Source organism: Lemur catta, chromosome 15 (genome assembly GCF_020740605.2).
Source record: "Lemur catta isolate mLemCat1 chromosome 15, mLemCat1.pri, whole genome shotgun sequence".
Taxonomy (NCBI): domain Eukaryota; kingdom Metazoa; phylum Chordata; class Mammalia; order Primates; family Lemuridae; genus Lemur; species Lemur catta.
In genome coordinates, this window is record NC_059142.1 from 349,499 (window position 1) to 365,340 (window position 15,842).

General features: G+C 47.6%; 1 protein-coding gene across 1 annotated transcript; it reads left to right on the forward strand.

Annotated features, from left to right (window-relative positions):
• The first annotated feature begins 9,299 nt into the window (after window positions 1–9,299).
• Window positions 9,300–14,109, forward strand: PLD6 (phospholipase D family member 6). Its single transcript, XM_045525191.1, has 2 exons — window positions 9,300–9,720; window positions 12,309–14,109. The coding sequence occupies exons 1-2, from the start codon at window positions 9,300–9,302 to the stop codon at window positions 12,554–12,556; spliced, it is 669 nt and encodes a 222-aa protein (XP_045381147.1). The 3' UTR covers window positions 12,557–14,109.
• Window positions 14,110–15,842: the final 1,733 nt, after the last annotated feature.

The window sequence follows — 15,842 nt, forward strand, 5'->3', positions numbered from 1 at the left end:
TTCTTTCAGATTATTGGGCAATTAATTATACAAGCATCTTTCCCAAATTTCTCCACTTAATTCTTAAGACTCTTTACCAAGGAGTAAATCTCAATTAGATACTTAGGCATTTCACATCTCTTTAACATCTGCCAAACTTTTTAATTTTTTACTTTGAAATGTAGACTTACAGAAAAGTTACAAAGAATTCCTGTATCCTCTTCACACAGCTTCCCCTAATGTTAATATCAACACATACATAACCGTGGTACAGTTCTCAAAACCGGGAAGCTCATGCTGGTTCTGTCCTATCAAATGCAGCCTTTGTTGGAGTCTCCCCAGTTCTAACACCCCTTTCCTGCTCCAGGACTCACTGCACTGAGCGGCCAGGTTTCTCTGTCTGCTCCAGTCTGACAGATCCTCAAGCTTTCCTGGTCTTTGTGATTTTGACACTTCTGAAGTGCAGTGGTCAGGTATTTTGTAGAATGTCCCTCAATTGGAGTGTGACTTATGTTTTCTCCCAACAGAATGAGGGTATGCATTTTTGGCAAGAATCCCACAGAAGCGATGCTGTGCCCTTCTCAGTGTAGCATATCAGAGGGTCCATGATGCTGCTGGGTCTTATGATGACGTTAACCTTGATCACATGGTTAAGCTCATGGGGTCTGCTGGGTTTCTGCATTATGAAAACAATTTGTCACTTGATAATTAATATCTTGTGAGGCCAGGCTTTGAGACTATGCAGGTATCTTGTTCCTCCTCAAACTTTTGCCTACTAATTTTAGTATCAACACCCACCAAGCTTTGCAACAAGGAGGATGTGCCTAGTTGAGGTTAGGTTGGAGAAAGCAGGACAGCTTGTCAGAGAGAAACAGAGCGGGCACTGTCCTCCAGCGTGTCCTCTACAATAGGAGTTGGCTCTTCTGGATGGGGCTTCCCGGCTACTCACATGATCAGCTTGGCTGCCTACACGGAATACGTTTAACTCTCCTTTCCTGTTAGATCAAGGAAACAAGTAGGCAGAAATGAGTGGGTGTAGGGGAGTGGATATTTGCTTTGGAAATATTCAAATTCAAATCCTTCCCTGCTTTCCTAGCTGTGCGACCCTGAGCAAGTGGATTACCCTCTCTGAGATTTAGTTTTCTCATCTGTAAGACCCATTTTGTAGGGTTATTGTGAGAATTAAAGGTCATATGGTTTGTGAAAACATGTCAACATTTTCACACTGCCCACAAGTAGAGAACCTAAATGGTAGCCAGCCAGGGGAAGGAGACAGATGGCATTACTCCACAGATTGCCTCACAGCAGAGCAGGTGGGCCAGGACTTATGTTCAGATGAATCATTGCCTGCCAGGGACATGGCTTTTCTCTGCTGGAAGTATAACTAGTGTGCTGGCGCACTGGTTAACTTGGAAACAAGTTCAGTGGAAGCAGGGTTATTGGAACACACCTCAGCCTGGCAAGTTTGGGGATGAGATGCTAAATAAAATTAATTCAGCTGCATATTCTCTGTATGTCATTTAGGTCGAGTTTGTAAGTAGTCCTTTTTTTTTTTTTTTTGAGACAGTCTCACTCTGTTGCCCGGGCTAGAGTGCAGTGGCATCAGCCTAACTCACAGCAACCTCAAACTCCTGGGCTCAAGCAATCCTCCTGCCTCAGTCTCCCGAGTAGCTGGGACTACAGGCATGCACCACCATGCCTAGATAATTTTTTCTGTATATATTTTTAGTTTTCCATATAATTTCTTTCTATTTTTAGTAGAGACGGGATCTCTCTCTTGCTCAGGCTGGTCTCAAACTCCTGAGCTCAAATGATCCTCCCGTGTCGGCCTCCCAGAGTGCTAGGATTACAGGCATGAGCCACTGTGCCCAGCCGTAAGTAGTCTTAAGTCTTATAGATCCTTGCTGATTTTCTATCTCATTCTAGCAATTAATGTATTAAAAATCTTGTAACAATAATTGTTGAGTTGTCTATTTTTCCTTTCAATTCTGTCAGATTTGCTTCATGTGTTTTGGGGCTCTATTGTTATGTATATATACATTTATAGCTGGTACATCTTTCTAATAGATGGACTCTTTTATCATTATGAACTGTTCCTTTTTTGCCTCTAGTCATAATCTTTGTCCTAATGTCTATGTTATCAATCCAGCCAGTCCAGTTCTCTCATGGCTGTTTGCATGCTGGGTCTTTTTCCATCCTCTTGCTTTCAACCTGTTTGCTTTCTCTGAATCTAAAGTGTCTGTCATGTAGACAGCATGTATTTGATCTTGCCTTTTATTCTGTCTGATAATCTCTACTTTGTGATTTAGAATTGTCTATCTGCATTTCATGTAATCATTGATGTGGTTGGATTTACATCTGCCATTTTGCTATTTTCTATGTCTCATTGTCTTTTTAAAAACTTTTCATTGTGGTAACATATATAACATAAACTTTACCATTTTAACTATTTTAATTGTACAATTCAATGGCATTAATTAAATTCATAAATTGCCTCATGTCTTTTTGTTCCTTTTTTATGTCTTCATTTTTGTTGAACAAATTTCCTCCTCCATATTTTCTGCTAATTTTATACCTTATTACATCCATATGTGTTAACTCAGCAACACTGTGTCTATTGAAATTATTTTATGTGTTTTAAAGAAATTAAGAAATGAAAGGGTAACACACACATACACATTTTTTATACTTATCATTTCCAATTCTATCATTTTTTCCTGTAATCTGATACGTTTCCTTTTAGCCTGAAGGAGTTCCTTTGGTGTTTCTCATAGGGCAGGTCTTCTATCAACAAATTCTGTTTTTATCTGAGAATATTTTTATTTCACTTTCATTTTTTGAAGAATCATTTCACTGGATTTAGAATTCTTGGCCAGGTACAGTGACTCACACCTGTAATCCCAGCACTTTGGGAGGCCAAGGCAGGAGGATCACTTGAGCCCAGGAGTTTAAGAACAGCCTGGGCAACATAGCAAGACCCCATCTCTACAAAAAGTAAAAACATTAGCCAGGTGCGATGGTGCATGCCTATAGCTCCTGATACTTCGGAGGCTGGAGCAGGAAGATAGCTTGAGCCCAGGAGTTCAAGGTTAGAGTGAGCTGTGATCGCACCCCTGCACTCACTGTAGCCCAGCCTTGACAACAGAGTAAGACCTTACCTCTAAAAAAAAAAAAAAAAAAAAAACAGGCCGGGTGCAGTGGCTCAGGCTCACGCCTGTAATCCTAGCACTCTGGGAGGCCGAGGCAGGAAAATAGCTTGAGGTCAGGAGTTTGAGAGGAGCCTGAGCAAGAGCGAAGACTCTGTCTCTACTAAAAATTGAAAGAAATTAGCTGAACAACTAAAAATATATACAGAAAAGATTAGCCGGGCATGGTGGCGCATGCCTGTAGTCCCAGCTACTCGGGAGGCTGAGGCAGTAGGATCGCTTGAGCCCAGGAGTTTGAGGTTGCTGTGAGCTAGGCTGACGCCACAGCACTCTAGCCCGGGCAACAGAGTGAGACTTTGTCTCAAAAAAAAAAAAACAAAAAAAGACCTCTGCTTGGCATCACCCTTGTTATTGATCTTGGTATCTTTGTAGCCAAGGATAATTCTTTCAAGACAATTATATAATCCTCGTTTTTCCTTTAAAAATCTTGTCTTCCTTTACCTCCGTGAATATGCACATAGTTTACTATGGCACGTGTACTCCCATTGTAATGCCCTATTCCCAAATAAACACCATTTTCTTTTAGAGCCTGTCTCTATTTGTTATATAGCTTGACATATATGACGTCAGAAGTGGGATGTGGAAAAGATCATGATCAGAAGTTGGTGATTCTTGGAACTGGTGTGCAGTACTCACATGATCCCTCCGGGCTCTCCTCTTCCCCACTCACCTGTTCTGCCCTGGTGAGTCTCTCAGATCAAGCCTCCCTCTTTTGGGTACAAGTTCTTGACTTTATTCAGGATTTGATTTGGATAAGGCTACCTTAGTAAAAGACCATACATTTCTCTTGGGATGATAAAATACTTTTTTTCTGTTCTAGGAAGTCATTTGTGGTATAAAGATATATGTCTTTCTTGGTGGAGCATTCTGATTTCTCTATAATTTACATTTTGTCTGAGGCATGTGTTTTTGGTGAATTCACTTTTGCTCTGTGCACCTAGTTTAATATTTTGTTTGCTCTGCACACCTTGGTTAAAATTTTTGTGAACACTCTTATCTGAATTTCTTTTGATTTGGTTTGACTCTTTTCCCTGGCTTGTCTTTAAAAATCTTCCAAAAGCAAAACAAACATTCTAAATGATGGGCACAGATGGCTTAATTAAAACCCACTAGAGTGGTCACCACCATCTAAAACATCAGTCTAAACTCCTGACAGGATAAATAAGATTTTCTTTGCTCCTGAGAGATTAATAAGACATGGAATGGGATTCTCAAACATGAAGGCATGCCAGGTTTTCTGGTAGTACAGCTGTCGACATGTTACAGCCCACACTCACGCATCTTTTTAAAGTGATAGGCAATGACATCAAGGAAAATTCAGAGCTCAAACTTTCTGGGGAAAAAAAATTACCCCAAAGCTATAGAGTTAGCATGTAGAGCCTTCTAAGTCCTCTCTCTCTCTCTTTCTCTCTCTCTCTGTCTCTCTCTCTTCTTGTCTACTTTGAATTTGCTGACTTTTATACTGGTGTTGACGTAAAACTCACTGCTTATGGCATCCCAGCCAAGATTAGGGGAAAAAAAATGTCTTAAAGTGCTTTCAAATTAATGGCTTTACAAATTACAACAACTCCATGGTAATCAACAACATGACACTTTTGGAAATGTCAATTTAGGTTTGCTTGACTAACAATCATAAGTGATGGAATAGTTAATTGAAAGATAATAGTCTAAAAGAAAAGGAACTAGAGGCCGGCACGGTGGCTCACACCTGTAATCCTAGGACTCTGGGAGGCCGAGGCGGGTGGATCCTTTGAGCTCAGTAGTTCAAGACCAGCCTGCGCAAGAGTGAGACCCCGTCTCTACTTAAAAAAAAAAAAAAAAGAAAGAAATTAGCTGGATATCTAAAAATATATATAGAAAAAATTAGCCAGGCATGGTGGCGCATGCCTGTAGTCCCAGCTACTCAGGAGGCTGAGGCAGAAGGATTGCTTAAGCCCAGGAGTTTGAGGTTGCTGTGAGCTACGCTGATGCCTGGGCTAGAGTGCCCAGAGTGAGACTCTGTCTCAAAAAAAAGAAAAGGAACTAGATAAATGTTCATAAAAGTTAGGCTCTTAGATCAAACAGGTCAAAATCTTGAGCTCAGAATAACAATATATTATGTTATATAATCTGTATATATCTGTCCAACATGAAAATTTTGTTTTGCCCACCACACAGGGGCCAAAAAGAAAAAGCTGGGAAGAAAAAAAAAAAAACCCTGCTAAAATACTTCCCTGCCTGCATTTGACTAGGTAAGCAAATGAGACTGGCAAACAAAAGATAGATTCAAGGCTACTTGATGATTTTGGTTTTTTTTAAATGCGATTCTGCCAGTCCTTGCTAAAATATAAACATTGAAAATTTAACCCTAATCTAATTTGAAACGGAAAAAAGGAGGAGAAAGGGGGTGAAAGAGTTTTTTTCTTTAAACTGCCATGGAAAATGCTTTAATCATATTTTTGATCTACAGCCTTCATTAGATCACCTATCAGGGCACATAAAGTTTAGCAATGTGAACAGGTCCCAATTTTGTCAGAAATATAATTTGGAGCCAACTGTCTTTTATGAACTGGTGAGTTTGTATTACTATCTCATGACCAAAATTCTAAAATGAAAGCTATAAGATCTTTGTGTGTGTGTGTGTCTGTGTATTTGTTTAACTGTATTTATGTATACATATATGCGTTATGTTGTATGTTGTATCTACATGGTAAAAAATCTCGGATGGTTGACCAGAAATCCCTTAAGGAATTGTATTCAGATTGGATTAGATAAATGAGTGTTCATAGAAAATATGAAATGTATATTAATATTAACCCAAATACCTTTTATGTGACTCAAGTAAATCTTTAATAAATAAGCTGCCTTTAAAATTATTGGTAAAATAAAAATAGAAATGTCTTCAAAATTGTTAGCATACATTGTTGCCTGGGTTTACCAGTCAGTTTTGTGTCCATTAGACATCTTAATATGTAAAAGTTTGACACAAAAATTGTAAAACTATAAACCCAACCTAGAACAGAATGATCTTTGTGTAATTTTTTGATAAGTAAGACTAATTTAATATTGTTGGTTAAATGAAAACAGCTGTATTTTCTGAGATATCAGCAACATATAAGTATATATTTATATACATATATATATATACACACACACACATATATATGTGTATATATATATTTGGCTTTAAGTTTCCTACTTAGGTGAATGCCTGTTCACAGGCTATAAAAATGGTTGATGGAAATAATTTGAAATGGTTCTAACTTTGTCTAATATCTATTTTCATAAGTAATCTATGTAAATTGTTAAAAATAAATTAACTAGGTAAATGTAAATGGGATTAGTGTCTATAAATGAACTTTTCATGTAATTTGAAACTCAAAGTTATGTTAAATAAGAGATGTTCATGAAATGTCTGGGTTATTTCCGAATGAGCTAAAAAAAAACCTGAGACAGTAGGCTTTTGTAGCCAGCCACACTGGTAAAAGAACCATTTTTGCCTGGAGGGCTGGGAACAGCCTCACTCAGTAAAGCTACAGATTCCTGATGCTTTATGCTAAGCTCCAGCAGTTTTTTTAAAATAATGCTTCTCATTTTGTTGTCTGCCTTTGGTCTATTTACATTGCCCTGAAATAGTTGTTTTTGACCATTTTTCCCAGTTTTATGTTTATTTTTTTGCAGAAGGCCATTGACTGCTTCTTTTTTTTTTTTTTTTTTTTTTTTGTGGAGGCAGAGTGTCACTCGGAGTCCTGGGTAGAGTGCAATGAGGGTGGGTCACCGCAAGCTCCAGGTCCCGGGCTGTGAGCGATCCTCATGCCTCAGCCTCCCGGGTAGCTGGGACTACAGGCGCTTGCCAGAGCGCCCGGCTGGGTTTTGTTGGTTTTTGAGTATTTTTTTGGTCTTTTTTGTGATTTTTTTGTTTACGGAGACGGGGTCTCACTGCGCTCGGGCTGGTGTTGAACCGGCGAGCTGCAGCTATCCGCCCGCCGCCTCAGCCTCCCAAGAAGCTGGGACTACCAGGCGTGAGCCACCGCGCCCGGCCTGACTGCTTCTTTATACTGCCATAACTGGAAGCCCTTCCTCTCATTCTTTGTCATTTTAGATGAGAAAAGGAAAGCTCAAAGAAATGAACCAACTTGTCCTAGGCCACTACAAAGTAGGGAAGCCAGGCTTAAAACCAAGGGCTCTATTTCTTTGTTTTTTTTTTTTTTTTTTTTTGAGACAGAGTCTCACTTTGTTGCCCGGGCTAGAGTGAGTGCCGTGGCATCAGCCTAGCTCACAGCAACCTCAAACTCCTGGGCTTAAGCGATCCTCCTGCCTCAGCCTCCCAAGTAGCTGGGACTACAGGCATGAGCCACCATGCCCGGCTAATTTTTTTGTATATATATTTTTAGTTGGCCAGATAATTTCTTTCTATTTTTAGTAGAGACGGGGTCTCACTCTTGCTCAGGCTGGTCTCGAACTCCTGACCTCGAGCAATCCACCCGCCTCGGCCTCCCAGAGCTAGGATTACAGGCGTGAGCCACCGCGCCCGGCCTTATTTCTTTGTACTTAATTTTATTGGAGTATAATTGATATACAATAAATTACTCTTATTTAATCCATACAATATGACGCGTGTGTGTACCCGTGAAACCATCAGCACAGTCAAGCTAATAAACATCCATCACTTCACTTCCTGTCCTTTTGTCATCTCCGCTAGGGCACCATTGGTCTGCTTTCTGTCACTACAGTTTGCATTCTCTAGAATTTCATATAAATAGAATCATATGTGCGTACTCTTCTTGTCTGGCATAACTGAAGTCCATCCATGTTGTAGTGTATATCAGTACTTTATTCCTTTTTATTGCTATATAGCATTGCATCATATAAATCTACAAAAGTTTATTTACCTGTGGATGGACATTTGTGTTGTTTCTAGGTTTGGGTTATTACACACCTACTATAAACATTTGTGTACAAATATTCGTGTGATTGTATGCTTTCATTTCTTTAGGGAGTGGGATGGCTGGATCATATGGAAGGTGCACGTTTAAGATTTTAATAAACTTAATTTGGAATAGTTGTAGATTTACAGAAAAGTTTCAAAGATAGAACACATTTATCTTTCCCATTTATCTCACCCAGTTTCCCTTATTGTCAACTATCACTCGTCTGTCAAACCTAAGAAACTGACATGGGTACATTACTATTAAGCTCCAGACTCTATATGGATTTCACCATTTTCCCATTAACGCCTTCCTTCTGTTCCAGGAGCCAGTCCACTGCATGGAGTGTCCCTGCCGCTCCAGCCCGGCGCCTTCAGAGACAGCCCCAGGGCGTCTCAGTCCCACTCCGCCTGCCAGCGGCTCCTTCCCGGAAGGGCAGGTGCTGGGGATGGAGTAAGCACAGGGGCCTCCGCCTCCGGCAGGCGGGCTTCCCATCCTGCCGCTGGCTACCTGCAGGTTCCCCGACAGACCTGAGAGCTCCCCAAGCTGCTTTCCTGAAGCTTGAAGCGAGGAAAGCCAGCGCTGCCGCAGGCCTCTGGGGCTGCAGGCGGTCTGGGGCCTGGCGGGGGTGGATGGTGCGGGTAGCTCTGCGGGCGAGCGGCCAACCGGCCCACGGCTGGCGGGCACAGGATGCCCGGGGAGAGCAGGCGGCGGCTCCGGGACGGGCGCGGCCCGGCACGTGGCCTCGGGGGGAGGGGCGCGGCCCGGCACGTGGCCTCGGGGGGAGGGGCGCGGCCCGGCACCTGGCCTCGAGGGGGACGGGGCGCGGCCCGGCACGTGGCCTCGGGGGGAGGGGCGCGGCCCGGCACCTGGCCTCGAGGGGGACGGGGCGCGGCCCGGCACGTGGCCTCGAGGGGGAGGGGCGCGGCCGGGCACGTGGCCTCGAGGGGGAGGGCGCGGCCGGGCACGTGGCCTCGGGGGGAGGGGCGCGGCCCGGCACGTGGCCTCGAGGGGGACGGGGCGCGGCCCGGCACGTGGCCTCGAGGGGGAGGGGCGCGGCCGGGCACGTGGCCTCGAGGGGGAGGGGCGCGGCCGGGCACGTGGCCTCGAGGGGGAGGGCGCGGCTGGGCACGTGACCCTAGGGGGCGGGCGCGCAGGCGCGCTGGGGCCGGGCGCGGCCTCGGACCGGGCGGCGAAGGGCGGCGACATGAGGCGGTTGGGGCCCGCGGCGGCCGCGGCGGCCGTAGGCCTCGCACTGGCCCTGGAGGCGCTGCCCTGGGTGCTGCGCTGGCTGCGGGCCGGGCGGCGGCGGCCGCGGCGCGAGGTGCTCTTCTTCCCGTCGCAGGTGACCTGCACCGAGGCGCTGCTGCGGGCCCCCGGCGCGCCGGCCGCGCCCCCCGCGGGCTGCCCCTGCAGGCTGCCCCACGGCGAGAGCTCGCTGAGCCGCCTGCTGCGCGCCCTGCTGGCCGCCCGGGCCAGCCTCGAGCTCTGCCTGTTCGCCTTCTCCAGCCCGCAGCTGGGCCGCGCCGTGCAGCTGCTGCACCAGCGCGGGGTGCGCGTCCGGGCCGTCACCGACTGCGACTACATGGCCCTCAACGGCTCGCAGATCGGTCTGCTGCGGAAGGCAGGTGGGCCTGGCGCGACCGCCCCGGGGGGAGAGTCTGGGGACAGGCCGAGACCCTCCGATTCGTCTCGTGGTCCTGTGAGGTCAGGGGGTTGCGCAAAGAATGCCGAGCCCCCGCGTCAGGCCGGGCCGGCGCCAGGGAGCCGACCCTCTGCGCGCGTGCTCCCGGCGGGGAGGCCTGGGGGATTCCCAAGGGCGCGTGGCCTGTCCCTGGACACCCCGCACTTCTTCCCACCCCTTCCGGTGCCCGGCGTTGGGGACGGCGTGCGCCTGGGCAGCCCGGTCGGGCGGAGTTTTTGACGGTTGTAGCCTGAGGCTCAGACTGACAGGGCCGAGGTTAAAAACTCCGTGTGCCACCCTGGGACCAGCGCCGGGGACAGCGAGACAGCGCTCTGGTGCCCAGGGTCCTGCGGCGGGGAAGCCAGTCTCTCGAGATTCTGCTTCTGTCTGGAGCCTGAGCGCTGGGGAACCGCGCGCCTGCCTGGTGAGGGAGGCTCTTGCCTCTGACCCGAGTGAAAACAGGTACTAAAAAGTGGAGCCAGAGCGTTGGGTTGATGAGCAGTCCGTTGTTTCTCCAGCTGCAGAAGATGGGGAGCACAGACCCCGGCGCGGGCGGAGTGGGACCGGAGGTGTGAGGAGCGCGGAGCCTCCCGCGGCCTGCGGTGTTCTGTCCCCCGTCTGCGGCGGGCAGGCGGCTCCTTGCCTCCTGGTGGTCAGCGCCGCACGGGCACATATTTGACCTGGTAATTCTGGCGGCCACAGTGATGGAGAAACACATCCAGCCCTGGGAACCGGCCAGGCTGGGCAGGGTCTCACCGCCACTCTGTCCCCTGTGCGCGCCCAGCCTGCTGCTGACCAGGGAAGCAGAGCAGCCTTTGCGGAGTCGGTGCGGCCTCCCTCGCCAGGCCGCGCGCGAGAAGGCACCTTGGTCTGTGCCTGGAAGTTGCGCCCCACGCGGGGAGCAGAGGAGGCACGTTCCACCCTTACTGGCAGCTTCAAGAGTTGCCTTCCGTGCGTTTGTCATTTTAGTGGGGGGAAGCATGGGTACCTCTAGGCACGGACAGTTCTGTTTTATTTGGTAAGCGCTGAGGGAATCATAGAAGCTCGGATTTGGGAACAAGCTTACAGGGCTCCCAGATCAAGCCCCATCTAAGGCTTGGCTCCCCTCTTGGCTGTCAGCGTCATGCGTCTGGTAGGGGAATGTATCTGTGTGCCAGTGGCCATTAGAATCAGTTCCAGGTGCTTGGGGACGCCTAGTGCACAAGGCCAGGCCCAGCCAGGAAGCCCACTAAATCGTGGATATTTGATTTAGGGCACTAAGAAGGTTGAGGAAGACTTAATAAAGGAGGGCAAGGGGCAAGGGTGTGGGAGGAAGTGTGTTGGGCCGGGACAACTGCCCAGGGCAGTGCCACATGGGGCAGGGCAGAGACCTTGCTGATGAAAGTGGGCTCTGGGAAGGTTGAGGCATCCGAGTAGCTGGAACAGCAGGGACAGATGCCCTCAGCAGCAAGACGTCCTCCTTGGCTGGAGGCGGAAACTGTGAGAGAGGAGGGCTGGTGGGGCGGATGGCATCTGAGCTTCGTCCTGTGAGGCGGGCAGTGTGCTGCGCCGCAGAGGTGGTCTGGAATGGTCAGATTTTAGATGAATCTGGAAAGCAGAGCGAGCAGGGTGTGCCAGTGGGCTGGCCACAGGGTGTGAGAAGTGTCGGATCCCTGTTCTGTGGTAAGGGAGTCACTACTTTCCAAGGTAGGGCTGCCACAGTACAGGTGTACCATTACTTGTGAATTTCACAGAGACAAATAGTGTTTAATGTATATCCCAGATACTCCATGGGACATAGTTCCCTTCAAAAATTATTCCTTGTATGTCCGAAATCCCAATTTAATTTGGACACTGTATTTTTATTTCATAAATCTGGCAACTCTCTTCCAATGAAGCATATTTTATACTCTTAAGCCATGTCTCTAACAGTCCATTCATTCTTTGGGCAGATGATGATGGAGGCAGACATCATTCTGTGGGCTGGGACAGTGGGAACAAGGCAGACAGGTCCTGCCCTGGAGGAGTTTGGAAACTGTGCAGTAGGAGGGACAGCAACCATTACTGGTTCTTTGGTGAAGGAAGCAGGAAGACGAAAACTTCCTTAGTTAGTTAGGGTCCTTCTTGCCTCACCAGCCAGAAAAGCCACTGCACACTGGAACTGTTATGAGGTTGTACCAGCAGGTGGGCCCGGCTCCCGGAAGCTGTGAGAGTGACCCCATGCACTATCTTTGCTCTGGTCACCTCTGATGGGGCTAACGATGGCGTGGCCCTTACCAGACCCCAGGGCTGATGGGTGGGTTGTTCCCCAGAGGAAATCAAGTGTTGTGGAGAGATGGAATCTGCTGGAGGGTGAGGAGCAGGTGACCCCATGGTGACTGCTGTTGTCCCACCTGGTTCCCTGGTGGCATGTGCTCTGGCCTCTCAATTCTGCAGAGTCCCTCCTGGGAGCTCAGTGCCACCACCCTGTGGAAGGCCTTCCCACCAAACTGGAAACAGCGCACTGAGGGAGCGGAGGTACTGGAATGAAATTACCTTCTGCCTTTTCTGCAGGTATACAGGTGCGACACGACCAGGACCTGGGCTACATGCATCACAAGTTTGCCATCGTGGACAAGAAGGTGCTCATCACTGGCTCGCTCAACTGGACCACGCAGGCCATCCAGAACAACAGGGAGAACGTCCTGATCATGGAAGACGAGGAGTATGTGAGGCTTTTTCTGGAAGAGTTTGAGCGCATTTGGGAAGAGTTTAACCCTACAAAGTATACCTTTTTCCCACAAAAGAAGAGAAGTCACTAAAGTTGTGTTCTTTCCAGTCTTGAGAGGCTTCTATGCTGCAGAACTTTTGGTGCCTCCAGTCGAAACCAAACCCAACCTACAAAGAGTGGCCCCGCAGGCTGCTGGGCCTTGTGCAGACTCTGCATCCTGAGTGAGGGAAACCTCAGTGTTAAAAAAGTCATTTACACTAAATTCTTATTCATTAGAATACTAAATTGAACAAATGTTTGGGATTAAAAAGGAAAGGGAAATTCTTGGTATCAGGTCCACTATTTTGAACCAAGCCTATTTTTTTTCTCTCTCCACCAAAATAAATTTAGCTACAGCTTGGCACGGGTGTGCTTCCAGGAACTTTGCCTGTAGCTTGGTTTAGAGTTGAAGGGTGTCTGCTGCTGCACAGGAAAGGCACAGTGCCTCTTTTGGGGTTCAACATCTAATTCCCTTTCCTGATTCTAGAAAACCCTCTTCTGCTTTGGCCAGCTTAGGCTAGCTCGGCCCTTTTGGTATCTCCCTGAGAATTCTTCCTCCTCCCACTTTGGACCCCCATCTGGCTGAGGGTGCACCTGGGCCCCTCACTGTCACCAACTCCTGGGAGTCAGCAGAGGGGGAAGAAGACAGGGGAGTCCGGAAGGAGAGAGGTTGAGCACGAGCAGTCCTTGCCACTAAAGGGCCTCCTTGCATAATTACTCTTTAACAAAGATGCATGAAAATGCCCATCCTGAGCAGCTGACCTCTGTCTTCATGTGGTCACGTGTCAGAATGGGCTGCAGGAAGCCAGAGGCTGCTTTTGTTTCCATGTTGTGCTTTTCATTTCTAACATGCTCAGGTTCAAGCTAATTTTGTTATGTGTTTAGAAGTGACCTTGCCTTTAACACCTGTGGACTTGGGAAACTCACATTTTGGGCTCAGAGTAATCAGTCTTGAATCACTTGACCATAGAGAGGGATTGGGCAGCGCCAGGGGAGCAACTTCGGGTTGTGGCATCTTCCACACCTGTGTTTCCATTCTTAGCTCAGTTTACACCCATAGGTAGTTAGGACGGGTGTCTTATGGGCATTTGTGAACTGTTCCAAATTATTTTAGCAAATTTTTTTATAATGTGTATTTTATATATAGATAGCTTGAATGACATCTGAAGCTATGATTTCACTATTTTGTCATATTCTATGTGTCATGAGCTGTGTGGGCCACCCATCCCAGTCTGTTGCAGTCTGTTGAATGCATGCTTGGGTCTCATGTCCCCAGCTCATGCTGACATTACCATCTGGACAGCACTTAGTGCTGTATGTTTTCCCCTTTTTAAAGTTACTTTTTACTTAGAGTGTTAGGCAAGTAAACATGGAAGTTAATTTTAAAAATTTAATTGAATCTGTAAAGTATTATATACAGATTGGAAATCACCAGAAATGGTTTTACATTAAACGTGTTTTTTTCATCTGGGTCTGTGAACCCCCACAGTTTATGTTCTGAAAAGAAAATGGGAGAAGTTATAAAGTGTCCCCTGAATGGTGAAGCCCTGTAATCCTGGACTTCTGACACATTTGAATAAATATGTTCTTATTCTGTATTGTGAATACTGCATGTCTTTGCCTTGTCTTGCTAAGTCATTCAAACAGTGGCTACTCTTTGTGAAACAAACAAAATTGTTTGGTGGGGGCAGCGTAAACATGCAGCTGTGCAGGAGCTGGGGGTCAAGCCTGTAACGTATTCCCAGAGCGCCTCCTTTGCGGTGCCCTCCAGAGCGTCAGACTCCTCCCGCTGCTGTTTCCAGACCCGCCAGACCGGCACGTTCCCGCTCTTCTTCCTCCCATCTCCTGAGCTCCCCCGCCCCTCCCAGGGTCCGTGGGGTGACTTCTCAGGGTGGCAGTGGTCAGATGCACACGGTCATGTGGCCGTGCACTGTCTACAGGAAAGTTTTAAGAAATGTGAAATTATTTTACTTTATTTCATATATTCAAAACTTTATTATTTTCATCATCTTAGGAGCAAAGGGAAATTGAATCTCACAAAAAGCTTCAGATACTAGTTAACTTTTCTGAAAAGAACTTGTAAAATAAAATGTCCCCTGAGGGAATACAACATTCACCTCTCCCTCCAAAGCCTAGGCCGCGTCCTCTCCAGTCGGAGGCGCTCCCTGCGAGCGCTCCCTGCACGCTCCCTGCACTCGCTCCCTGCACTCGCTCCCTGCACGCTCCCTGCACTCGCTCCCTGCACGCTCCCTGCACTCGCTCCCTGCACTCGCTCCCTGCACGCTCCCTGCACTCGCTCCCTGCACGCTCCCTGCACTCGCTCCCTGCGCACGCGGAAGGCCCCGAGCTGCAGCAGCTCCCAGCAGGAGCTCAGCACTGCTCTCGCGCTGGCTGAGGGGACCCTCGGGCCACACCGGCAGCGGTGTCCAGCACTGTTCCCGTGATGACCAGCGCAGCCGGGACACACCCAGAACTGCAGGTGATGCCAGGAAGTGACGGGCAGGGACTCAGCCTGGAACAATGACGGCTGAGGAGAGGGTGGTGTCGTGTTGTGTGTCACCTGAAGCCTCTGTCTTTGCCTATAACATTCTGTCTTGTGTCTCCCTAGAGAAACTTTAAAAGTAATAAATTCCAAAGTATGCTTGACAGTTGCTTTACGAGAGGGTCTAGGAAATCTCCCCTGTGACTGCCCCTCTGCGCAGGATGGGCTCTCACTGTTAACAGAGGAAACAGGAAAAAGGGTAAAAATGTTTTCTTTGTAAAACTTCCCCCAGTCTTTTTGGGAATTAAAACCACCTGCATCCCTGCCTCAGGCCAGTGGTCGGGGAGGGGCGGGGGACTGTCCTTCCTTCTTTGTACCACAGGAGATAGCTCAACAGAATTGTCCCAGTGGAGGTCACCAGAGATTGTCTTCCCCAAGACGGGATCGATCAGAACTATCGACTGCAGTGAAACAACAATGCCATGAGGCTGAAAACCGTCCCTTTAAAAGTCCTGTATCTCTGCTTATGAGGAGGACAATGGTATTTTAAGATGGGAGTCTCCATCATTTGCCTGCAAATTAATAAACTTCTCTTTCCTTTTCCTCAACCACTTGTCCTCTTGTCCCCATTCTTCTGATGCAGCCTCAGAGACAAGTGCCTAGCTTTCTGTAACATCATTACCAGCTTAGTGGTTTGGGTTCAGTGCTGTCATTTTAATTATGGAGGACAGTGATACAGTTTAAGAACAAGCCTGAGGTACACATTGAACATTAGCAAAATTAAGTTTAAAGTATTTTAAACTCTTCCAAAAAGTCTTTAAACTCTTTTAAAAGCTGTAATAGCAGCAGACAGCCT

What these genes read in the sequence shown, in the direction of transcription:
- PLD6 (XM_045525191.1), top strand. Translation starts at nt 9,300, where the DNA reads ATGAGGCGGTTGGGGCCCGCGGCGGCCGCGGCGGCCGTAGGCCTCGCA. An exon ending in CGGTCTGCTGCGGAAGGCAG is followed by an intron (nt 9,721 to 12,308) that starts GTGGGCCTGGCG and finishes CCTTTTCTGCAG; the next exon opens with GTATACAGGTGCGACACGAC.